The 25,748-nt window shown below is 36.4% G+C and overlaps 1 protein-coding gene across 5 annotated transcripts in view; it reads right to left on the reverse strand.

Moving 5' to 3' along the window:
- The window catches only part of diaph2 (diaphanous related formin 2), a 497,594-nt gene that overhangs the window by 57,565 nt on the left and 414,281 nt on the right, over positions 1–25,748 (reverse strand). For 4 of the 5 annotated variants that reach the window (XM_015388892.1, XM_015388885.1, XM_015388869.1 and 1 more), the window contains 2 exons: positions 19,710–19,799; positions 18,244–18,309 (listed from right to left, as the gene is read on the reverse strand). In XM_015388892.1, the coding sequence (XP_015244378.1) occupies positions 18,244–18,309; positions 19,710–19,799 (156 nt within the window). The remainder of the gene's footprint in view (positions 1–18,243; positions 18,310–19,709; positions 19,800–25,748) is intronic. The other variant, XM_015388900.1, reaches the window with a different exon arrangement.

Here is a 25,748-nt window from a genome sequence, read left to right on the forward strand (position 1 = left end):
CTGAGGACTTGAATGCGTATTTAGCTGCACTACTGCTAATATATATGTGGCCTGTGTGAGTGAGTTATGGTTTATTAGTCTACTTGTTCTTTAAAAGCCCAACCTGTGTGAGTCACAATGTGAAAGCCAGAAATCAGGTCAACTGTAGCCCTGCGAATGAATGCAAGGCCTAAGTATATATAATCACATACATGCAATCAAACAGAAATAGACATTAAAAAATAACAGCCTGTCAGCACACAAGGAACAAATGTATATGAACACATACAGGCACACACTGTGCCTACTTGTTGGAATCTCAGCTCCCATCTGCCGTAATCTGCCCTGGGGCAACAGTGACCTGAGCCATAGACAGAAACTCGTCTGGAGTGGAAAGAAAATAATAATAGCTGAGGTAATGCAGTGTGTAGCTTCATCCTTTACTTAGTTGGCGATGCCTTCAGGGCAGGAGATGTTTCAAACTCACAAACCTCATCTAGCTTTGAACCTGAAGCGCAGCTCTCACTCTCTAGTCGCTCAAACATTTTCATGTTAGAGACAGAACATGCAAATCAGACCAGTTTAGAAGCAGAGAAAGTAAACACGGGTAGAAATGTTGCAGTCAGTAGCCGGATCAGATAAAAACAAACTCAATAAATTTTGTGGGCAGCTCCAGTAAAGTTTTGTGAAGAGACTTTAAAATAATAACATTTTAGAAAAAGTTAGCATAATAAAGAAATAACAAAATCACGTCTTGCATATGAATATGGTGCTTATATTGATATTTGCCCTTTTCCCCCACACGATAAAGCTGCATCTTGTGCTCTTTATGATAAACAATCCAACAAATAAAATAATATTACAGGATGTCATTCTTTTTGAAAGAATTTCTGCTACCAAGCATTTATACAAGCATCCTAAACCTTAAAAAACTGTAACAGGTTCGCAGCATCAGACATCCCCCTACGTAGTAATCAATAGACATGATTTTCTTTCTACTACTGGAACCACTGTCACCTACTCACTCTATGTTTCACACCAGTCAGCTCACACCAACTACATCTAACTATTCAAGCTGGGAAGGATTTTTTTTTTCATATCACACTTGCTGCAGCGTGTATAGCGGCTTCTACTGTTCATTTCTTTTTTAACAATTTCATAAAGAGGGGGCGATAAGCTGCGTGTGTGCTGCATTGTCCCTCCTTGTTTCTCTGAAGCTCAAAGAGGATTGCTTTTTCGCTTTATCTGTTTTCTGTCCCCCTCCGCTCCTACCATGAGTAAAGTATGCTTATTATTGAAATATTTTACTGATGTGACTGGTTTAGCTTGCGATTCAGAGATTTTACTTTGTATTTTTCCTAGAAAAGATGCATATTCCTTTGCCACGGGGATCTTCTTCTTGACATTGCTGCCAAATTGCTGCATGAATTCGGCAATAATAGGTCAGGGATTTTAACTTGGTCGATCCATGCAGTTTCAACGCGCTCTAAGTTCCAATTTTTCGTCATATGAGTTTCTCAATCATGTCCTGATTGTTCAGGCCTTTAAGCTACAGCAAATTTGAGCAAACTCCATGTTAACATTTTTGACAGTTTGTAGATAGTATCTGACAAATGTTATGGAAAGTGTCACCAAAAAATGCTTCTGTAATATCGATTCTAAGTCATTAGACATAACAATTCTATCATTAGTGATTTACTTTACACCCAGCAAAAAGGAACATTTTGCAGTAGATATCTAAGGGTGAGTTTTGAGGCCTTCTGTTTCCCTTTTTTAATATTTCTGTCTGCTATGCATGGCAAGGTCAGTATATTCCCTCATTCAGCCTAGTGGCTAGGGCCTGAAAGAAAAGGGACGTCTGTTACATGTTAAATTTACACCACAGAAAAATAAAGTCAGAGATTAATGATCTCATATATTGTCTCATTAAGCAACAATGTTGCCACTATTAACAATGATTTACCAAAATATTTTCTTTTACTCCCCCTGAGTTATTTGTATCAAATTAAAGACTGTATTGATTTACATTATTTAGTGTTAGAATTATGGTAGCACAAACTAAGGCATATTTAAAATCTTTTTCCCTTCTTTATTACTTTTGGCTAGATATTTATGCATTTTTATTCCTTTATTTATTTCCTAATTTAATTTTAAAGGAACATTAAAGAAGTGTACATCTTACCATTTCTTTAGGAAGATAAATTAAGCTCGGATAAATGACAAGCAGACCTTTGTAAATTACAGCATAATTAAGGTTATCTAAATAAATTACGCTAAACTCCAGAAATGGTGTAACAGAAGAAGAAAAGTAACAGACACCATTTTTGTCCTTATTATTTTGTTGTAGAATCAGTAGAATCTTTGTGTTTAACACATTGATGCACAAGATAAACTTCAGATATATTGATTTTTTTCCTTAGTTGATCATCCATTCAGAAAATATATCTCCAGCACATTTTATAATCCATCTGGCAGAAAAAGAAAAATATTTACAACTGAAAAAGAAAGAGATAGATAGATGCAGGTCTGGCAAATACTCCAGAGTGCACCCTAGAATATGACACACAATATGGGGATAAGTGGAGGAACAGTCAAGGCAAAAAGTAAGACTTATAAACACCAGTAACACAAAGTTTACTGCATGGTGTTGTTTATTTTTAAGCCTTATTAGGTCAGATTATTTTCTTCACACTGAAGCACAAGAAGTTAACTCTGAGGTGCACTTCCTGTATCCTAACTGTGTACTCAAAACCAAAAAATAAATCACCATATGCATTTTCCAAGTCCTTATCCACTGGAGGTAGGGGCCCATACTGTGGCAAACTGTCTATTTTTAAGGTTCACATATTAGTCATCTCTTGGGGCGCCTATCATTGTAATTTATGGAATTCATGAATACTAAACTGTTTTGTTCCCTTCTTGTTTACCCCACCACGCCCCTCCCCCCTCCCTTTCTCCTCCTCCTCCTCCACCTTCTTCCAACCCTTCTGAGAACAACAAAAACTGATTTGTATGAATTCAAAGTGGCTCATGTCGATCACCTCCTGCTGAGGAGGAAGTGTGGTGCCCTCTCACACCATTTGCAGCATGTGGCAAAATATTTCTGCAGTTTTAAGACTTATTTTTTTAAGAAAACTGTGGAAGGACAAATGTGCTGTTACTGTCGAATCCTGGACTTTTCTGAACTTGATACTTTTGAATAAAGCACAGTTTGTTCCAAGAACAATTATATCCATTGATTCTTTTTTCAACAGTAAATCTACAGATATCAAGGTACTTTATTGGAGTGATAGTTTAACGCAAAGTAAAGCATAGTAGTGAAGTTAAATATTAATCATAACTGTTTTTACTTTTCAGTGTTGCTGCACTGATCTTATGAAGTCTGTTATTATCTTCTGTGATGCCCTTTTTAACCAGCTTCCCTGTTCTACTAGCATCCCCACACTTTTATACCTTTACTACCTTGTTTTATCATTGGGATGGTTCAGCATCAATAGTTTACAAACATTCAACAATGCTTTATGGCAACAATGTTTGAATTTCAGTCTTATCTGACCTGAATACCCTGTTGCACATGGTTGTTGTGTCCCATAAATGATTTTGTAAATGGGCTCTTTGTAACCAACAATATTCTATACCCACAGACTGCCACTATGGGTCCCTGAGCAAAGACCTTTAACCCCACACTGCTCCCCGACCCCGCACAATGGCAGGTCACTTCTCTCCGAGGGGATGGGTTTAATGCAGAGAGTTCATTTCATTGCTCTGTACTTGTGACAGTGTAATGACAATAAAAAATGTTGAAAGATATATGCGTCTTGGCTACTTCTTTTAGAAATGTTTTCCTTAACTGGCCCCTCAGATTAGGTGGACAACCACATTTTAGCAATTTTGTGGTTGTTGTGTCATACTCCTAGCCTGACGTAGTCCTACTCAATTCTAGTCAGAATATGAGTCTGATACCGCTCCATAGAGCTGTGATTATGGGGCGTGTTTCGAACGAACCAGGAAAAAAATGCCTCTGCACTCAACTGGATAGACCTACAACCAATAAGAGCAACGGAGTGTGTGACGTATGTTAAGCCTGGCACAGTTGTTGTCAACAAAAATCAAAGCGTGCAGTTGCACGCCTAGAATAAGATGAGCCTTGATCGCGTTTCTCTGTTCCTCTTTTAAAATTAATTTGCTGTCGATATCTTCTAGAACAGACCTAATAGCAGAATCTACTCACCTCAACTCTCCAGCGGCAGCCATTGTTGTTGTCACCCAAGCGCGCTTTGGTGACGTGGTTGATTACGTTACTCTTGATCATCTGCCCATCATCGTATAAAGCCCGCCCTGAAAATTTGATTGGCCCGCCAGATATTGTGCGAGCATACTCGCGCTACTATTGAGCAATGCCAGACCGAACTTCCCGACCTCAAACGTTGTGGGCGGGACTAAGTTCGGAATGGCACCCAGGCTATCGTACTCCTACCATTTCAATTTTCAGATGGTAGACTGAAAAGATTTACGTAAGAGGTTTAAAGCTTGAAAAACTCAGTTACAGATGCCAGACCTTTTGATCAAGATCATCTATTGTTTTCCCAATTTTTGTGCTACTTTGTGTAGGTGTATTTTGGATGATAGTGGATGATATTCATTAGACAGTGAAATTTTAAAACATATATTTAATTTCCATCTTTGCATTTTTACATCAGTAGACAGATGACCCCCAATGAAAACCTCTTTTCAGAAATGACACTTTTTAAAACAAAGTATCTCAAACTATTCAAAGTAAGTAAATATTACTGCTAATTTCTCTCTGCATCATGATGGCATTTTTTTTTACTTGAACCTATGACAACACATAAGGCTACTATCCAAAAAAATATAATCCCTGACTTAGAAAATGGGAGGTAGTATAACAGCGCTTTATCATAAAAAATGACAATTTGATGGCCAAATGAAATGCTGGACAAGGACAGCAGCAATGTGCTGCATGAACTCAATAAGGCTGAGAGTGCTGCTAAAGCTTAGAGAAAGGTAATTTGACCCCACTCAAATTTCTCCATCAGCATTAACTAAATGGAGGCCTTAGGAGTGAGGGACAGAGACATAGAAAAGGAGCTAAAACTCTGGGTTCAATACATAAATAATAAAAATAAAAAAAACTAAACAGGCAAGGCAAATTTCCATTACTTGAATAGGAATCGCTATTTCAACTGCTAGGCTCTAAATAAATAGCAGATGTCTGTCCTCCCCGTCTCTTTTGTTCATTCACGTGAGCACTTTTCTCCTCCCTAACTGCCCTACATGGACAAATGGATATTTGCCATCTCGCAGCATCCTTGAGGCACATCAATAAATAAAGTTGACACAAATAAACAGATAAATAAATAAATATGAGGAGCCTAGCAAATGGGCATCCGTCAGCATTAGTGATAGAAGCATGTCAAGTGAAATCATGCTTGACTGGAGGCTGGCCTGCCTGAGTGTATGCTTTCTTGTAGATTGTAGGCTCTGTATGGGAATTTTTGTGTAGGAATAAGGGTACATTACGTTTTTCTTATTGGACTTTGTACTTTGTTTGACCCCTGGGGTTTCTTTTGCTGTGTTTACCAGTATGGCTACTTATAAATCTCTCTATAAGGATAAAGTATACACACTCCATTTTACAAATAGCTTTGTATTCTTTTTTTGTACTCTTATTCCTACATGTTCTTTTGTGGGACTGCATGATCTACATACCATCTTTTTGCTTTTTATTTTCTATTTACGTTTCGTTTTACAAATGACCATTACAGATTTCATTTAGTCATGATTTTATAAAATCCCCATACTGTTTTATAGTTAGTACAGTTGGTCTACTTAAAAAAAAAATTCTAGATGGGATAAACAAACAGATCAAAGTAACATTTAGATAAAACTAAATATTAGGAAGGTGAAAATGTGCATATAATACAACACTTCTGGACAGATTTATTAAGTCAATGAAATATTCAAATATCAATTTCATGAATGAATGCACTGATGGGGGCAAACTTTTAACGACAAAGGAGGTTTAAAAATCTTTACCTCTTATGGTCAGAAAACAGTAGCTAAATTAAATTATGCAATTTTTATTTAGCTATTTATTTTGAAAGTTTTATAGTCATCTTCATCAAAGCGGCCTTTAAATATTGATACAGTTTCAGGATAAAAAATATCCTGATTTGGCAATAAAAAAACAAAACAAAGAGGATTGACCAAAGAGTTAATTTGATCGATTTTAACTGACTGCTTTTGTTTTAAATTTCAATGGTTTAAGTTCAGCATGTCCTCAAATAGCCAATATAAAAAAAACTATAATTCTAAAATCTCAATTTTCTTGCATTCTGGAAAGTAAGAGCAATTCAATAAACCTGCAGTTAAACACATTTTAATTTATTCGCCTGCTCTAAAATTTGTTTGAATGATAGGACTTGTTGAATAGAACTTTAAATAATGTTTCTGCATATCTTGTCTTTGTATTTAAAGGAATTACCATTATCAGTCACAGCCAGGTACACGCTCCTTTTATGCCTCAATATTACAAATCATCACATCAAGGCTGCCAAGAAGAAAGAAGAGATATTAATTCTGTTGCTTTCCGGCTGACAGATTGTAAGATTACAACTGGCACTTCAAATGCAAACATTATACGTTATATTTTAATAATAATCATATCCTGTTAAGAGAGAAAGAAGTGCGACATAAGAAAGAAAGGGATTTGATTCTGGCCCTGTGTCTTATTGCTGGAGGAATGCATAACCATGCAGGATGGCATCCTATTTCATTGCACATCATTTTCTTTCTGATCGTCAGCTGGCCCCGCTGTATGCCTAATGAGCGATAAATAAGGTTTAATTCAACCGACACAAGTTGCCCATCCTTCAACACTAAGCATGATAGCTTGGGCGAGTTTCCATTGGAATTATATGAGGGTAATTTGTCAGTTGGTGGGATGGACCTATTGCCATCCCTATATTTGGCTTTCACAGGCATTCCTTTGTCTTTAAGCTCTGCAAGTTTATAGGTCTATTAGGAATTCATCAAACAATGAGCGACATCAATCTTATTGTGGGAATATGCTCTGGGTAAAAATAAGATAAAACCTTCCATTATGGGGCGCGCCAAAACACATTTGCCCTCCAAAATTGATCTAGTATTGACAATTTACACTTGAGGTGACCTTTCTTAACTGCCCACATACTTGAAAGCCAATATTGTTTGGAGAGAGAGTAATATGAACTCACAACTCAGTGTGAATGCTTCGAAGTTACTAAATAGGATTAGGTACCAAACAGCTTCGCTTTGGAGGGGGTGGGATTTAGATATGGTTAGGATTGGACAACTAAGCAGGCACTGGACACGTTTTAAACCAATGCAGTTCTGCACCTATGGAGTACTAATCGTAAAGAGCCTTGAGGCTTTTGTTATAGGAAAAAAAATATATCAATTATGTGCCATAAGATAAAAATAAAGAAAGAAGAATTGTGAAAAGAAAGTAGAAAAGTCAAAACAGTTAACTGTTCCTCTTGTCATTAGCGGTGTAGTAGGTCTGGGGGATGGCTTACTGTAAAGGCATTGATCTGCTGTAATCAAACTAACTTCCTGAGTGGATATAATTTGACCAACTGACATAATAAGCCAAATTAAACTATCTGGAATTGCATTTAGAGTCAGGTTGGGCTTTTTATCACCAAATATGATGGTTAAATGTATTTTTTTCTGTGACTAGAAATGATATTTGTGTCAAACTGCTGCGAAATGAGAAAAATTTAATGAATTGAAATTCTGTATCATAAATCTTTTCTTCAGACATAGACAAATATCCTTATTTATAAGAAACAGGAGATAGATTTCAAGCAGCTTGTCTTTACAGAACAGCTTTCTCATCTACTCTATTGATATTTCTCATCTACAAAGCCATCCCAGCTGTAGAATCAAACCTTATGGGTCTCTTTGCCCCAAATCATGTTAGCTCCTCTTCGTGTAGGAGTGCCACAAGGGCAGCCCCAATGAATAACATCTATCAACACCCTGCTGTAGAGGCCAAAAGTTGAGAAGGCAGAGCCCTCGGCTCAGAGACGCCCTACAGCAGAAGTATGCAGCTGATATGTCACACAAGCTGGAATGTGTATATGAGATGTTGCAGAGGAGAGCAACTGCCAAGACAGTGAGATGATACAGTAAGATAAACGAGGTACAACATGTGTGTGAGGAAAATTAATTGCCGAGGGAATTACGATCACTATCGCTTCCTGTTATTTAATTTAAGAGACAAAAATGTCTGATATTTCTAGTGATTGAGAGCAAGATGCAAAATAGCTGCCAAGCAGTACATGGTGTGGTTCATCCTATCAAGGTAATGCTGATGGCAAAGAGAGGTAATGAGAACAGGTGTTAAAGACATTCCAGTTCAGCTTGTTGAAATATGAGAACACTGGCATATGTATATGAAAGACATTTTTAATGGTGTTCAACTCCGTTTTTAACAATTGACAAGATCAATCTAGAGCCAGTTTATTTTCAATGAAAAACAATGTTAATTTAATATTTTACAAATCTAAAAGAAGTGTTAGTTTATGACCTTACAGACCAAATGTACTGCTTTTAATTCAGTCCACAAAAACCTTACTGAAATCAATAAGCATTATGATTTTTGTAATGTCAAATATGTCATTAAGTGGTCTATTATGGGCATAAACATTATGGCCGTTTTAGTGCTTTATGATGAACCTCCCCCAGCAACCAACCAGGCAAGATTTGTTCTTTGAGATTTCCTTCTTTTTAAAGTCAACATTCAACTGGTTTGTCATTTTCAAAAAGGACGGAGCCACTAGGATTTCTGATAGCTGATACTGTATGATTTGGTATCTTCCTTTCTTATGATAGTTTATCTATTATATATTTTGTATAAATTGCAAGGGGAAGTGAAGAGAATTTCCACCAAGGAAACACAAACTATTTAAGCACATTTTGCTGAGAGCGAGAACTACATTACTAGACTTGATGCAAGATGAATAATAATAAGTTTAACCTGAGCTTTTGTCTTATTAGGGGCTGAATTTGTTATTATTTTTACTTGCCCAGTTAGCATGATGTGCAGGTAGTGAAAATTATACAGAACCAAACCCATATATACTTAGGTTTCCAAGTAGTCTCACTCCAGCTTAGAACAGACAAGGGAACGTTTTGTGGACTTGCTCAGTAAGGTGAAGTACGATACCATTGGTAAGTGGTAGAGAGAGGGAAGGGACCCTGGTTTGGGATTTTAATGACATTGAAAAGGCAGTAAATAAATAAGAATGGCTTGACTCTCTTTGAAATCTGATTGATGTGTCTTTTGGGAGGACCCCCTCCACCACCAAATATGAAAGACCTAGTGAGTCTGTGGCTTTCATCCTTGACCGAAAATCAATGAGCCAGGATGTATGAAAGGCTCCTGCTCTCTACCGACCAATCTCCAGGCAGATTCCTGTTAACTGCCTCTCAAGAAAGGGAATAGGAAATAAAGCATTGAGGTATCCCTTTCACTTTTTTAGAAATTAAATCCTGCTTACCCAACCCATGCATCTAATATCTAAAGGATTTTGTTTCAACAGATAAAAATGAAAAAAAAAAAAAAAAAAGGAAGATCAGTGTGCAGTGCTTAGCCCCTTCTAATCCATTCCACCTAATAAAAAATCCAGGACACAAAATTTCTTAAGAATAGAACTTAATAGAAAGTACACCTATGTGTAACTTAATTTCATTAAAAATCCAGCTATCTCATGAAGACCTCAGAGGTTTGTTAGGAAAAATTGGAGAACAAACCAGATCACAAAGAGCATGAAACACAGGAGAGGGGTCAGGGAGAAAGTAGTGGAAAGGTTTAAAGTAAGGTTAGAATGTACTGCATATCAGCATTTAAAGCTTTCAACACCTCACCATTCATCATCTCTAAATGGATATGGCCAAGAATGTTGGACTGTAATCCAACAATAACATGGCTAAACAGGAGAACATTAATCTAAGAAGAGACACAGAAGCACATGGCAACTTTTAGGGGAAATTCAGAGATCCACAGCTCAGAAGGGAGACTCTGTCTACAAGACAACTATTAGTCCTACCAAGAATAGACTTCTACTTACGGAGGTTTACAAATACAATTTAATTTAAGAAAAAAATGAATTTGCCATAAGATATGTATTGGGCACTGGTATTTAATTCAACAGGTGGTTGTGCACTCAACCAATCTGGCCTTCAAGGCACAGTGTCAAGAAGAAACCTACTGCAAAACGATAGGCCGCAAGTGTTAAGCAGAAATCCACACCTATGCAGGGAGCAGGCAGCATACTAGAATAAAATCATTTCAATAAAAAAATATAATGTCTTTGAATAACCCAATCAAAGTACAGACACACTAACTGATGAAAGGAACTGTGAATTGCAGTTCTCCAATACGATCCAATTTGAAGGATACCTAGCTATTCTGTGAAGATTAAAGTAGTTCAAGGAGGCAGAAAATATAGGCCACACATCAGATCATTACTCGGATTCAAAAGTCCATTGTTCTTCCTTATAACAAAAATTTACAATTTTATGCTGTTCTTTTACAATTAATTAAAACAACATATTTTATTGAGGGCACTGCAGACCTCAAAGACCACTAAAGTGAAGTAATCAAAATATGATTATAACCAACAGAAATATTTCCAGATAAAATCATTGCTATCAATTGGTGAGTTTTTTAGTCTCGTATCAGAAGACTAAGTAGGACAGGTATGCAGTTCTACTTTATGGATGCCCCAAAATACTCACCGAAATGCTGACAAAACATCACAATTATATAGTATATCCAGTCAAAGTTATCTGTAATGGCCATTAACTAATTCCATCAAACCATGAAGCTGTTTTTCCTGTGGTCAAACAAACTTAAGACATTAAGTATAAGAGTTGGGGGGACACAGTCATCTTCACTGCAACTAAAGTTGGCTTAGATGGAAGAGAGCCAATAAACCTTTGGAAACTTCCAGAGTAGGGTATTAGGGTTGTAGAAAACCTTGTTTTATTCCTTTGAGCCATATTATAAGAAAATTTGATTCAGAGAAATGCTTATACATGCAATCTGAAGCAAAACTCCAGGTTAAAGTTTGCAGTAATTCCTTTATCTACATTGAAAAGATAAGCTGCAATACTCTATTAACAACTGTTGTTTTCATAAGTCTGTAGTTAAAAAAACAAAACTACATAATATTTAAATGTTGTTCGTTTAAAGCCTTACCTGGTTAGGAAAAAATTGAACAAAGTTCATTATTATGTGGCAATAATGAAACTGCAGCGGAAACAGTTTGCTAGTCTCCATCAATCCATCCAGGTTTTCTGTGTGGAATTAGGAATGGCTGCTGTAATTGCATAACACATGACTTGGGCCCCGAGGGTTAGATTTTCTATCTTACACAAAGTGGAGACAAGGAAATAGGAAATGCTTTTGGAATGGGGTTTAATTGTGACTGGCGGCGCCCGGGATTGTGCTCAGCCCGACACTCGAGGTAGACTGCTGAAGAGCAGTTTGGCCTAAAGGATGAAGGAGAACGGCACGCTGGCTTTAAATGAGCTCCTTTTTGACGTTAGCGAGGACTCTTGTTGCGTCTCTGACAGACTCTCTCTGGTACATGCTGCTCGTTTAAGGATGACAGGAGGTTAATCAAGCTTTAAAGAATGAGATTACAACCGACATGACAAGCGGGATTGAATAGATTCGGCACAGCGACTGTTAAAATGGCCACAAGATTCTTCTTCTTACTTGTGGGAAAAGATAACATGAAAATGCTGTCAATCCAAGCAGATTGCAGATATAAATTATGTATAAATATTAATACAGACAAACCACACAGAGTTTATCGCATCTCTCCTTAAATTACAGAAAGAAGTACCAACCCTTTAAAAGCAACTTTAGGTGACAAGTTTTGTTAAGTAACCATGAATCATTAATGAGATTCGTAGCACCACTTTTGAATGTTATGTACCATCTGAAATAATTTCATGTACAAATATATCTGTATCCTAACTTACAAAGTTTTATTTCTCCTTTCATTTCCTCCCCCCCTTTCTCCAAATTCAATAGAGAAAAGAAAGTCGAATGGCAAAGTTTTGTTTTGTTTTTCTTCCCTCATCAACTCAGAGTAGCGAGTGCATGCAGCAATTTATTTACCAGACACTGCTCTGTATCACTGGACATTGATCTGCTGGTGTTTAATACATCCAAGTGGCTTTAAAATTGTTACTCACTAGGAAAAAAACATAGCCTCCTGGGAAGAATCTGATGCACGGCGCCCAGCAGGAAATAAAACCACCTCATCATTCTAGCTTTAAAGACAAATCTAAAAAAATCCCTTATAGGTACCTGGTTTTGGCTAGAATATCTACTGAAAATCTGAAACAAAGTCAAGGTAGGCATAGTGTACTGTATAGATAATATTTAAAAGGCTACAAATCAATCATATGCATTGTTCGTGCATTGTTTACCTTTATAAAAGGCAAAGGATTTCTTTTTAGAACTTTCATTAAGGTGTGTATCATCATAGTAGTTATTAATTTAGTTATTCAAGTAATTAATTGATTGACTTCACTGATCTTACAGTGGAGAAATTTCTTGTTACATCAGCTAAAATATTCAAAGAAGAAGAATCTGCCAAAGGACGAAAAAAGGTGCATGGATATATACAGTGCATCTGCATATGACAGCTTTTTTACTTATTTTTTTATAGTAGGATCATTGTACAATGCAAATATCCATCTACATAAATACATGGGTATTTATAAAGATGGATATTTATATATATATAGTTACTGCACTAAGTCAAAATCAATAAATTGTAGGACTTTAAAGGTTATTATAATTTAGTTCAAGAATTGGCTACAGTATGAAAACCAACTTAAATGTGAGGCTTTTATATAAGGTTACATAGTAAACATCTGTTAGACTGGTTAAAAAAGATTTTATCCTACAATACAATAGTAAAGGCATACTTTTCTATGTTTCTATGAGAAAATAGGTTCCAGTAGATAAGGTGAGAGTAATACATTTACTTTAGGCATTTGAATACACTATAATAAGTCATATTTAGAGGCAGATTTCTCAAAGGTTCATTTAGGGAAGCAAATTATTAGGCAAAAAGTTTTTTGTTTTTTTTTCCCATTAGGTCTGTTCACTTGACTAGCATTATTATTTAGGAAGACCCAAATCGCTTGGGTAGAAGTACAACAAACAGAATTCATGTGTATAAATGTGCAAATGTTTCAAGATGGTAGTAAATGTAGTTTTTAACAAAAAGCCTGGATGTACTTAAGACTTTTTAGGGCCATGATTCTAAGATTCAAGTCTTTAAAGACTGTTTAAGACCTCAAGAATTCACTATTTGAGAGAAACTAAGATGGAGCTATTTAAGTCTTTATATAAGGTTCAAATTATAGCAATAAAGATGGCTGTGTTTTTGCTAACTGCCTAGATTACTCCACATTATCTCCATGACAATTTATTTTTTCTTCTTAGACAAATCCTGTACTAATTAGCTTAATGTTTAGACAGTTAAACTATGGTACTGTATAGGTTTTGATTATAAAGGGTAAAAGATGAAAATTTATTTGTGTTCCTTCATATTCTGTCAATTTACTGGTTCTTATGTCATAAGTTTTAAGTTCTGTAATCAAAGTTCTAAGCCCTAAAAACTATAATTATAAATTCCAATCCAGATATTTGCTTTAATATTATTTCACCTGTGATATTTTTGTTTTGCCTTTTAAAACATATTTTAATATACTTTGATGCCTATCCTTTATTCTGTGTGTTGAAGTTTGGGAATTTAAAATTGGCATTCAAAGCCTTCAACAAACCCCTAAAAAAACAAAATTACAAAGTTCTTGGAGGTAATGTACATGTCTGCTCTTATTTAAAGTAGAAAGTGTGTACTTAACTAACTTCAGAAGTTTAATCTGTCATCAGTAAGTTTTATGAGGCTTACTGTACACTGCGCTTTAAGGAGTTTGAAACTAGGTAAGGTATTATAGATCTAATTAGACTGAGGTCACATGTCAGGATTAAAAAAAAGATTTAAAAAAATTACAGATTAAAAAAACCCAATCTAAGTAAAATTAATATTTAAACAGCCAAGCTTTGAATCAAGTTTAAAGGAGCATTTCACAATTTGTAGCGCCTAAAATGAGGTTTGCTCCATTTACAGCAGGTTCCTCTATAAGCACCAGTAGTCAGTTCATTAGAAGGTAATTCAGGTCCTATTTTCTAGTTGTGTATGTGTGTGATGTGGCCTGTTCTCTCATTCACCTGACAGGGCGTACACTGTGCGATTCTCGGGACGATTTTTCAGTCGTGTAAGAATTTTTTGATCGGACCGACTTTCAGCCTGATCGTGCGTCGTTTAGTGTACAGGGGGTTATGAGGGGTGATCAGCCTCTCACGACCACCCCCTGCTCAGGAATTGTGAGGTTGGGAGAAAATCAAACATGTTTGATTTTCTCCCAACCGTCGTTTGCAAATCAGTGGGGATGCAGGAACAAGGATTCTTCTTTTTCTTCTTTCTCTCAAATGTAAGCACAGAAGCATGGCGGGGAAGCAATAAGTGAAATTTAGTTTTTTTTCTTTAAAATTGACAGACCTGACAGCCACGTCTTTGTCCAAATACGTCATCTCCTTTTCTTTTTAGGGCTTTCAGCACAAAATTGCACAAATTGCCAAGGCAGCGCGTTTCGCTTTAGTGAGCTTCATATTCCCCTTCTACTTGTTTGGCTTCCGGATAGACGAGTCAGAGCAGCGCCATCTCACTGCGGAGCTGAGTCCGAAGTGGTTTTTAGAGGTACAGTGTGAGCAGGTAGATCACATCAGAGCATTGGGCCGAACATAAATCGGGAGCTTTGAACTCACACTGTACCACAAAACCGCAGGGTATCGTGGTACAGTTTGAGCAGTAGCTCCACGCAACAATTGAAAAAAATCGCAGTGTACGCATGGCTTAAGTGACTGTTTTTCAAGATGGTTCACAAAAGACGAGTCATACTGTGAGTGCCCCTCAAAGCCCATCACAGTTAAGTTCAAAATAACTTCAATATTTCTAACTGTTTATACCTCAAAAGACATTCCTCTAAACAAAAGATAACAAGTACAGTGGTAAATACTTTTCCTCCTCTCCTATCCAAGTATACTGCTCTGGTGTCATTTCAACTTGTCACCAGAAGGGGTAAACTTCTGTAAAACATTCTGGAATTTACACTATACCCCAATAACATACATTTTCTGTTGTATTCATTTGTTCTGTTGTTTTAATAAAATAGGTCTAAAGTCTAAATTAGGGCTAAAACAATCAGATTAATCATGATTAATCGATTATTGAAATAATCATCAACTCATTTAGTAATCGATTAATCGTTAACTGGAGTATAGAGACTGTAAAATATGTATCTAGCTGACAAAGCAGCCCACTTAGAGCAGTAAATATACCAAGATTGTGAAATCAATATGTACAGTAAGCATTTTGCATTCAAGATTAAGAAAAAAAATCATCTGTCAATATGCTCTATCCAGAACTCCTCAAGAGGAAAAGCTTTAGTTTCACTTGGTTTAGTTTCATAAAAAATTCTTCTTTAAGAAACCTTTGGTTATCCGATTATCAATTGAAAAAACAATCGACAGATTAATCGATTTGTGAAAATAATCGTTAGTTGAAGCCCTAGACTGAATGTATTTCAAGTGTAAAATTTACAAATTGGTGTTACATGAAGAAACTGCCTTTTGTTGGATCCTGTCTTTGTACCGACCATTAGAAACTTACTGTAAACTCCCATATCCTCACTGATAAAGAGTTTTTTTTTTTTTTTTCAAGAAACAGCACCAAATTTTCCATTTTGGGCAAATGTCCAAGTTAACTAAAGGTAAAAATAAACCATACTCATTTAGGCCTGTCAGTCCACTCTGTTACCTTCTAACCACCTTTGACACCCTTCATTGGTTGTGGAACACAGGGTGTAGTAGTGCTTGTCTGAGAGCATATGAGCAACCACAACACTTTTCACTCAGTGTTTCCAATTTGAACAGTTGAGGGACAGTCTGTCCATCTCCAGTCAACTCTTGGAATTGTTATTGTAGATAAGAGTGACTCTTCCTCCCCACAACCAGAATTATATTACCCTACATCAAAGCTACATCTTAACAACCAGTTGTTGATCATTTAAACACTGCTGCAAAAGCTTCCTAATGAACTTAATCTTTTAATCTGATTAGAGCAATTTTCAAGTTGTCATAAACTTATTAAAGTCTCCTGTTATCGGTTTTCTTTAGCATCACACTCCTGACAGTCATATCTGGTCATGCGCGTTTATATAATAAAAAAAAAAAAACACATGACAATTGAACAGCCAGTTAAGCATGAAGGTCTGGAAGTCTTTTGAGAGTGCACTAGCTAGTGAGCTGCTCTTCAACATCTACAAGTCTACTCATACACAAAAATCAAACACTGTAAGTGACTAAAAGACTAGAGAACAGCAGATTACATCCTACAGCTTCAAGGCAGAAAGTGATATTCAGTCACCATGCAGCCTAACCACATAGACAAAACTATACGACCACTGTAGCTGATCTACATTTCAGAAAAATGTGCTGAGTGTTTTTTCACTTTTGAATATTTTGGGGTTCACTTTGCGCTATACACTTTGCATGTTCTATAAGAACATGAAAAACATAATAAGATGAAAAACTTCTCCTAATAGGGAAAAAAAACTTTTAGAAAAAGAAACGGAAAAAAAAGTAATTTAACGTAAGACATTGATTTAGTCAACATTTATGCTTAGCAATAACATTTAGCAGATAACAGTAGGCATTTTTTATTGTTTGCGCTGTATTGTGAATGCATATGCTAAGTTGGGTTACTTAAGGACCGTCATGAGATTTAAACTTGTTTTCCACATTAAAGAATTAGGCAAAAGGGCTAAAGCTAACCATGCTATCAGGTCTAATTCGCTTGCCTTGAAGCAGTTGGCTGAGCGCAGTAGTTATCAAATTATTCTATGAGAACATTTTTATGCTCCCCAGCTTCCCTTGCTGTCACCTTATCAACAGTTGAACAAAGAATGTCAACCTCAGCAAATTACTAATTGCACTGAAATAAACAATTACAAACTCCACAAAACTGCCACCTTTTAAAATGTTATTATTTTAATATAAAACTTGCTGATCTTACTGTGCAACAGAATTCAATATAGTGACCAAGAACTAAAAAAACAAAAACTTAAAATGAGTAATTTATTCACTTCATTTCTATGAATCCTCCTGCAGTTACACTGGGCCCCCTCCTAGGTTCCCCCAAATTTAGGAACCTCTGGCCAAGTGAAAGGTATATTTTGCAACATTTAAAATCAACTGCAAACCAGTAATTGCATTAATAATAAATTATTATTATAAAATTAAAGTTATACCTACTTATCTCATGGTTCATTTCATTATTTCATGGGAATCCATATTTATGTATTTCAGGATATATATTTTATCCTCCATATACCTCAGGTTTAACATCACTCTGATTGTAAAAACCATCTTAACTTCTCCCACTGGGATTCTCGTTACCCTGCAGAGGTCCCGACCCCTACTTTAGCCAGCCCTGGTCTAAAGGAAGTGATGTTGCCTAATGAATAAACAAAAATGATGACTACCTGTCTTGGGAGCAAAGTTAGAGACAAGGTTGAATGCTGGATTTAAAGAAAGGAATAGGCCAAACTACAAATTGCTTGAGGAGAGAGCAAACAGCCAGACTAAATAGATGACTGCAGCTGTTGTTTATTAGCAGAACATGAATTTTTATTTTTCATGTATTGTTTTCTTAATATTTTAATTCTATTATGTATCTTTCAGTCAGTTGGTACCAATTAATAAATCGTCGACATCATAGTAAATCAATAACCATGTTAACTATATTCTATATTCCATGCCTAGATGGGGCAAAAGGAGAGAGTTTCCTATCATTCATTTTATGATAGATTGGTCAGTGTGTTATGAATAATGCCCAGGTTACCAACAAGCATCTCTGAACGCCCAAAATGTTTCTTCCAAGGTGACAAAATCCCCAACTCAGCACATGATTCTGTATTTTGTAGACAGACTCAGATTGTGTTCTGATAGGAAGGACGAGTGTTATGCAGCCAGGAGCAGTGCAGTACAGAACCAACAATCGTGCTGGGTCTGGGGTTAAAAAAGGTAGTAAAATAAAGACACACCTAGAGTTCTGCTACCATAGTTAGCACCCGGCCACCGAGAGACTGGACTGGAAGGGCTTTGATCACCTGTAACAATGTGGGCAGTTAAAGAAAAAAGGAAAGAAAAGGAAGGTGAAAAGGGAGGAGAGAAGAAATCCATCAGAGGTGACACATTTGAGATATTGGCATGACTAGTCCCAAAGCAAAAGAAAAATGGAAAAAATAGAAAACACACACACTACAGAAATGTGTGACAGAAAGAGACTGCAAAACCAAATCATACGAGGCAAATTTTAACACACTAGCATGAGAATGAGAGTATACACTTCTTATGAAATAAAAAATAAATAAATCAGCTGGTGTGTTTTACCCCAACACACAGAAAGAGTTCTCATCAGATGGCATGACAATTTGGTTTATGTTCTCCTGGTATGTTAACATGTACGTTTCAAAAAAAAAAAAAAAATCTTTAGCAGTGTAATTCAAAGAGATAATTTAGATCATCATCAGGAACAAAATGGACATATGAAGGAAACATTTAATTAAGTTAGTCTTTTACATAGAAATATAAACCTCTCCTTAATCAATACATAATACATAATTCATAATTCAGCGTTTTGCTGACAGACATTGTGGAAGATTTGGAACCACTGCACTTTTTATGTAAAGAAAGGACAAATAAATAGTAGGAAAGTCTTCAACCAGGGATATTTTAGCTTAATGTAAAAAAAAAAAAATAATAGAAAAGCTACAGACCTCTAAAAGCAGAGTACCAAAAAGGACTATTAATATTTGAGTATGTTCCTCCTATTTTATTGCTTTATGGGTTAAATACTCAATAAGAAGAGACCAATCTGCCTTAGAACATCAAATGCTAACATTTTAGGTCAAAAACTAAACAGTCTCTTGATGCTAATCGTTTTCATTCCTAAAGTGAGGATAGTTTTTGAAAAATAAGCAAATCTCTTCTTCTTGAAGAGCACTATGTGCCCAAATAGATATGATGTAAAGGCAAATGAGAAAGCTGTAGTTTGATGATATGATCCCACTGATTAAAAATCTAAGCTCAATCTCAACAATTAAAAGCTAAATTCCCCTCTTAGTCTCATCCCCCCATTGGTGTCTTGGTTATCTACTCTTATCTTCTGTTATTAGTGACGATATACAGAAGAAGGGGTCTGTGGCTCAGCTGCACAACTCTGACTTACATGTTGTTTGACCCTTACACTCCTGGAAAGCAGAGCTTTCCTGAACAAGGATCATTTGTTTAGGAATAGTCAAATAAGTTTAGAACAGGATTAAGCTAAATCAGCTTTGGTCATAATGCGGAAGAAATACTAGTTCAGAAATCCTTGAAAAGGTGAAAAGGGGTTGATGTGGTACAATCTTTGCATAGTGATGTAAAGTTTTCATAACGATGGTCAGAAGCAGAGTCAAATGCATATAAAAGCACCATGCGAAACAATAAGACAGAGAAAAAATCCTACCAGTTCTTGGTGTCCGTTTTCTCCGATTAAAGGCTGCTCCAGACTGCAGAGTTTCCATTAGTCTATCCATCACACCAGTTTCATCCCCTTCTGCAAGAGAACCAGAAAACAAAAGTTTTCATTGAGTATATAGTGATATCTTTACACATGCAGAGAACCTCCAACACCCTTGAAGGACTATAAGTCTAAGCCAGAGGAGGTCCTCTTTAACTGTACCAAAGGCAATGAACACATGGACAAAGAAAACATGATAGAAAACCAAGCTTTGGTTAGATCAGACCAAATGTAACTATTTGGCCAAAATACATCATGCCCACTGTGAAAACATAGTGGTAGGCAGCATCATGCTGTGGTAGCACGCTTTCTATATAGTAAGAAGGTCCTGGTTTCGAGTCCAGGCTCATGGTCTTTTTGCATGTTCTCCCCCTGCAGACTTGGGATCTCTCTGGATATGGCCGCTTCTAACCAAAGTGCAAGAAATTAATTCAATGGAAGTTAACTCATGACCTCACTTCATATAGCGGGATGAGAATCGATATGAGTGTGTGTATGTGGTTGGGCGTGTATTTCTTACATTTTAGAGATGATTTTACATAATTCATAGCACATCGCAGGGACCAAGTGGGTACAAATGCTGTTTAAGTCTTAGGTTTTAGGTTTAGGACTAAGGTGTGAATTGAGTTTAGGTTAGGGGTGACCTCGTAATGTTAGGTATAGGGTAGGGGTAATGGTTTGACTGTAAAAATGGGCTAGAAATGAATTAAAAGTCAATTAAAAGTCCTTACAAGGATAGAAAAATGTGATTGTGTGGGTGTGTATGTGCCTGTTTTTTCCCCTCTGTCTCTGTATTGGCCTTTGATTCACTGGCGACCTATCCAAGGTGCACCCTGCTTCTCGAATAAGAAATACTGCAGATAGGCACCCTAACTGCAAAATAAGTAGTTGTGGATGATGGATATTTCTCCTCTACTTCATACAAATGCATTACTTTTAGCTGTGTCTTTTTTACATTCTCGTACAAAATGCATTAGAGTCTTGTAATGGGACAAAATCTGAAAAAAAAAGAAGGAATGTATAGAAAGTAGTTCTGCAAGTCACTTTAACTACTTTCACAGTGAATATACCCTCAAGATTCTTTGCTACTGTTGAATTTGGAGAGAATTGTCTGCCACTCAGTTCAGTCAGTTTTTTTTTGTTTTTTTTTGTTTTTTAGCAAACAACTGTGGTGGAGTAAAACACACTTAGCTTAGGTTAGAGTTTAGTAGAGAGGAGCCTCAGGATAAAAGCATCGGGTGATGGTCATTGACAGATATTTTTTCTGTGGCTAACGCAGGGGGAGCTAAGTGCTCTTTACAAAGATTTAGTGTGGAGCCGCTCAATACCGAGGCTTTCTATTATTGTTCAGTCAATGACACTGGGACCAGGCTCCAAAAAACACTCCTTCTGCCCACCATTTCATCTGTCCTGTGGATCCATGAAACCAGAGAAGTGAAGGCAGTCAACATTAGGCCATTTAAAGTGCTGTGGCAGGACTAGATGCGCCTATATTGTGCACATACAGCTCTGCTCAGTAGTCACAGAGTTCAAAAATATGCTTAAGCTTCATATCTAGGTCATCTATCTTTGCGCTCACATACTAATGAGCTAGAGGGGCAACCTTTTCATCATTCTGGAGTAGAATAGACATTATTTTAAATATAGGATCATTAGGGTGAGTTATGTGAACCTGGACATTTGGCAATCAATTCTTTTGCATGTTTGAGTAAACTAGCTCTTCCCCAATGTTTTACAAGCTTTTGTTTGTGGCTTCTTTGAGGAGCCAGAGGGAAATTCAGAACATAGGGCAATCTGGAGAAAAAAAAAAAACACTACAGTAATCAAACCTTTTTGTTTCAACGAGAGAAAAATAATGCAAAGTAGTTAATTAGATTAAAGTATTTTCCAGGAGTTCATCTTTCTTAACTAACAAACTAACAAAAACAACTGGCAAATTAAATATTGATTTCTATTTAAGGTTTTCACATTATTTTTACTTTGCCTTTTGTTTAAAGTAAGTTGAAGACAAAGCTGTTAGTGCTTGGATCAAATACATCACAAGAAGCTAAATAATTAAGCTTGAGTGAGCACTAAACAGGCATGATATCTTACATGTCTGGTCAAGTTCAATTCATAACACAAATGTCACAATGGATGATGCTCGACTATTTTTGCTTACAGGTAATGGAAATGCCAAACTCAGTTTCTGGAAAATAATTAAGTGAAAATCAAAAAAAGATTTTAATTAAGAGATATAGGCATTTCAAAAACATATCAAGTCCTGTACAGAATATGCTTTCCAAATACGTATGCTCATCTTGTATGACTTATTGCATCAATGGGGCAGGGCATGGAGTGGCTCAGCTTAGAGGTTAAAGTAGCTTGTGCTGCTTTAATAAGGGTCCTTCTCTCATCTGTAATGTTGCTCTGGTGTCTCATCTTTTTCCTCAAAACACCTCATAGATTCTCCAAAGGGATTTTGGTCATTTGAGTGTGTTGGTCAATCAAACACATTAAAATAGTCATTAAAGCAGGCATTGATGCTTTTCAAATGTGGGCAATTCACCAATCCTGTGGGGGAGTGAAATCAGACCTTTCCATGAAGGCTGTTCAACACCAAGAAACCAGTCTTTTGTCTAATTAGACAATGCATAGTGCTTTGTAAATTCTCTGCACATATTCTATGGTTCAGCAGCTTCTTAAGACAGGAATGACCGGTTATTTTTGTTCTTCTCAGCTTTCCTACAATATACGTGGTATAGCCAGCTTTTTACACATCTTTTTGTGACTTACTCTCCCTTTGAAAGGTGTTAATAACCGTCTGTGTGACACCGACATATTAGGCCATAATATGGATATAATATACAGTTGCATTTATGTTTGCTTTTCTATTATAGTTATGACATTTCCTCATTACCAGAATTGTAGTTTTTTACAAGCTGCATATCAGAGATACATTAACAGAAATAAGACCTTAACTATTGCTTTGTGTTAAATAAACCTGTATCACAGTTTACTTTTTTATTTTAATAAACTTTTTAATACTATTTATAGTTGTCTGTTTTGTTTTCAGCAGAAGAATCTGATGGTGCAGCAGTTAAATATTGAAATAAAATGTAAGGATCAGATTGCATCGGTTTTTTTTGACAACATGGCTTACTACTGAGCATTTTGAATAAAGAAATTTGGTCAACCCAGTCTGGCTTCTTAATAAAGCACTTCCATATGTCTAATTGGAGACAGATTTTCTTCATACTGAAATATGACTAAATTGATATGCTGCAGAGATAATAAGTAAACTTCTTTAAGAAGGCATTTGATTATAAATGTGTATGATGAGGAACATAAAAAAAAAAACATATTGATTAACTCGAATCAGCTGCCTGTTGGACGTTATTAGAGTGATGTTGCATATAAAAGTCATCAGAAAAGTTTGGTTTTATCTTAGTAAAAAAAAAAAAAAGATTTAGAGCATAGCACAAAAGCAAAAAAATTATGAACTGCATAAAACGTGACAAACTATATCTGATGCGATTGCAATGTTTTTCAGAAAAAGAAATGTTGCACATAGCTTCCATGAAACAACACATTTTCCCATTACTTTCGAAATGGCGCCTGCAACTGTTGTTTCATTTAACAGCTACAAACCACCCAACCAACAATCACTCACACAAGTAAGAGAAGACAGAGCAACTAAGAATAGAAACATGTCTTATGCAAATTTTAAAAAAGCAACTCTTAAGACGCCCTCACTAATTTTACTCTCTATCTCATTTCCTTCCTTTCTTCCTCAAGTCCTTCCCAAGGGCTACTTTGAAATCAAAGAAGCTGTGTGCTGTGCTTAAAAGCAATCCTGATTAAATCAAGCTTAATTAGACCAGCTTTATCTGAACAAAACCAGAGCAGAGCAAAGTAGTGCTTATCTCAAATTGCAGCACTACACCTCAGATAGCGAGCTGGTTGGTAAAAAAAGAAAAAAAAAGAAAAAGAAGGGTAGGGCACGAGGTTTGTCTCCAGTGGACCTGAGGAGCAAAGCAGCGAACAACTTGCTGTTCTATAACTATATCAGCTCCCAAGATCTTTAGTAGCTCGTCTGTATGTAGGCTACCTACGACAGATTGGGAGTCTGACAGAAGGCAGAACCTGTTAAGTGCCAGGTAAACATTCATCTGCAACAACTGTGTACAAGAAACTTCTTGACAGCTCCTTCTTCACGTAGACCCGAACATCACAGGGGGCACCTGACACTTTGATCAATTTGTCCTACTTCCAGCTCAACTCCAGCACAATTCATCATTCGTAATGGCCAAGACTTCGGAGCACTTCTAGACTGAGGTTCAGGGGGGAGCAAGTCTGCAGACACGAGGAACCAAAATGACTAAAATTGGAAGCTCACTCCCCAGTTACGTCTCAGACCTCAATTAACTATTTTCCCAAGTTGTCTGAAGCTTTAAAGTTAAGAAACTCTCACAAATATGTTTAATTTAAGAAACTCTTTACAGAACATCCAATGAATCAGTGTAAATAGAATAAAGGGTTAGACTGAAATAAAATATTATTTAATAACACATAATCTAGTAATTCTAATCTCAAACTTTCCTAATCACTCCTCATACCATGCCCACTTTAGCTGACATGTCAGTTTTGTTCTTGAAACTAACTTGCCTTATTTTGAGTGAGCAAACCTAAACCAAATAATAGTCTCACTCTTATTACCAGCTGCAGTACATTGCATGATGAGGAATTACAGAAAAGCTAACCTTTTTGCACCTCCAGATCTTTCTGAAGAGGAAATATCCCTCTTTGCTCGCAGGAAATTGCTTTCTAAATGGGTTAAGATGGGCTAAGACCCAGGACATTGACAAACCCTTCCGGTGATGAAACACCTCAGTGGGGACCCTTAGCAAGTCAGTCTGAGGTCTTTTAATGATCTTAATAAAGCTTGTGGCAATGGGGAAGATGGTTAATTTCTTAAACACTTAAACCTTTTAGAGGAGAAATAAAACTCTGGGAAGTTTTACTGCCCTTAACAGTTTCATATCTTTTCTCCTGATGCTTTCAGTCATACAATCATCCACCTTCTTCTTATCCCATTGTCAGATTTCTGGTACCTTGACCGAAAAATCTGTGCCGAATGCCACTGAGAGCCTGAGAAATTGGCTCACTGCAGCATATTTACAAGCAGTACTATCACATTTTCTAATTAGTAGCTGTAACAAGAGCAATGTGCTCTCAGCTGGATTGCCATAAAACCTTCACACATCAGATTAGTTTTTCTGAAAAAAAAAAAAAAAAATGTGCAGAAAAAAAAGGAACTGTGAAGCGATTGCTGTTAACTGTGATCTACCACCAATCCCAGGAGCAGAGCACTAAGTCAAATTTCGACAACAGCAAAGAAGGGGAAAGGAAGGGATATGAAAAGAGTAAGCATCATCCAAGTGTCTCGATCAGAGAGGAAAAGTCCAAAGAAAAAGATGATGCAGGAAGAAAAATGCAGGGGGGAGGTTGGCACACACAAGGCAGAAAAGGGAGGGAAGATAGTTTGCTGGTATGTGTTATTGGGAGGGAATACTGAGGCAAGACAGGCACACACGGCTGTAAAACATCTCCCTGCATACTTAAAGGCCCCAGCGCTGTGACATTTAATTATTTCTAAAACATACTCTGCTGCATGCAATTTACAGACACACATACCATGAGCTAGAGTTAGACTTGCCATGTATTAAAAGTAATACCAGCCCATGTTTTATATTGAAACAGTTGTGGATCCACTTTATAAACTAAATGTTACAGAGCCGATTCTTGGCTGACATTTTCACAGAGTAGATAGATACCTAACAGACAGGGACATGGCCTGAACTTTTTCCACTCTTCGTAATGTTCAAATCACACACATACACACACACACACACATATATATATATATATATATATATATATATATATATATATATATATATATATATATATATATATATATATATATATATATATATATATATA

This window comes from Cyprinodon variegatus, unplaced genomic scaffold (assembly GCF_000732505.1).
Source record: "Cyprinodon variegatus isolate N-32 unplaced genomic scaffold, C_variegatus-1.0 Scaffold19, whole genome shotgun sequence".
NCBI lineage: Eukaryota > Metazoa > Chordata > Actinopteri > Cyprinodontiformes > Cyprinodontidae > Cyprinodon > Cyprinodon variegatus.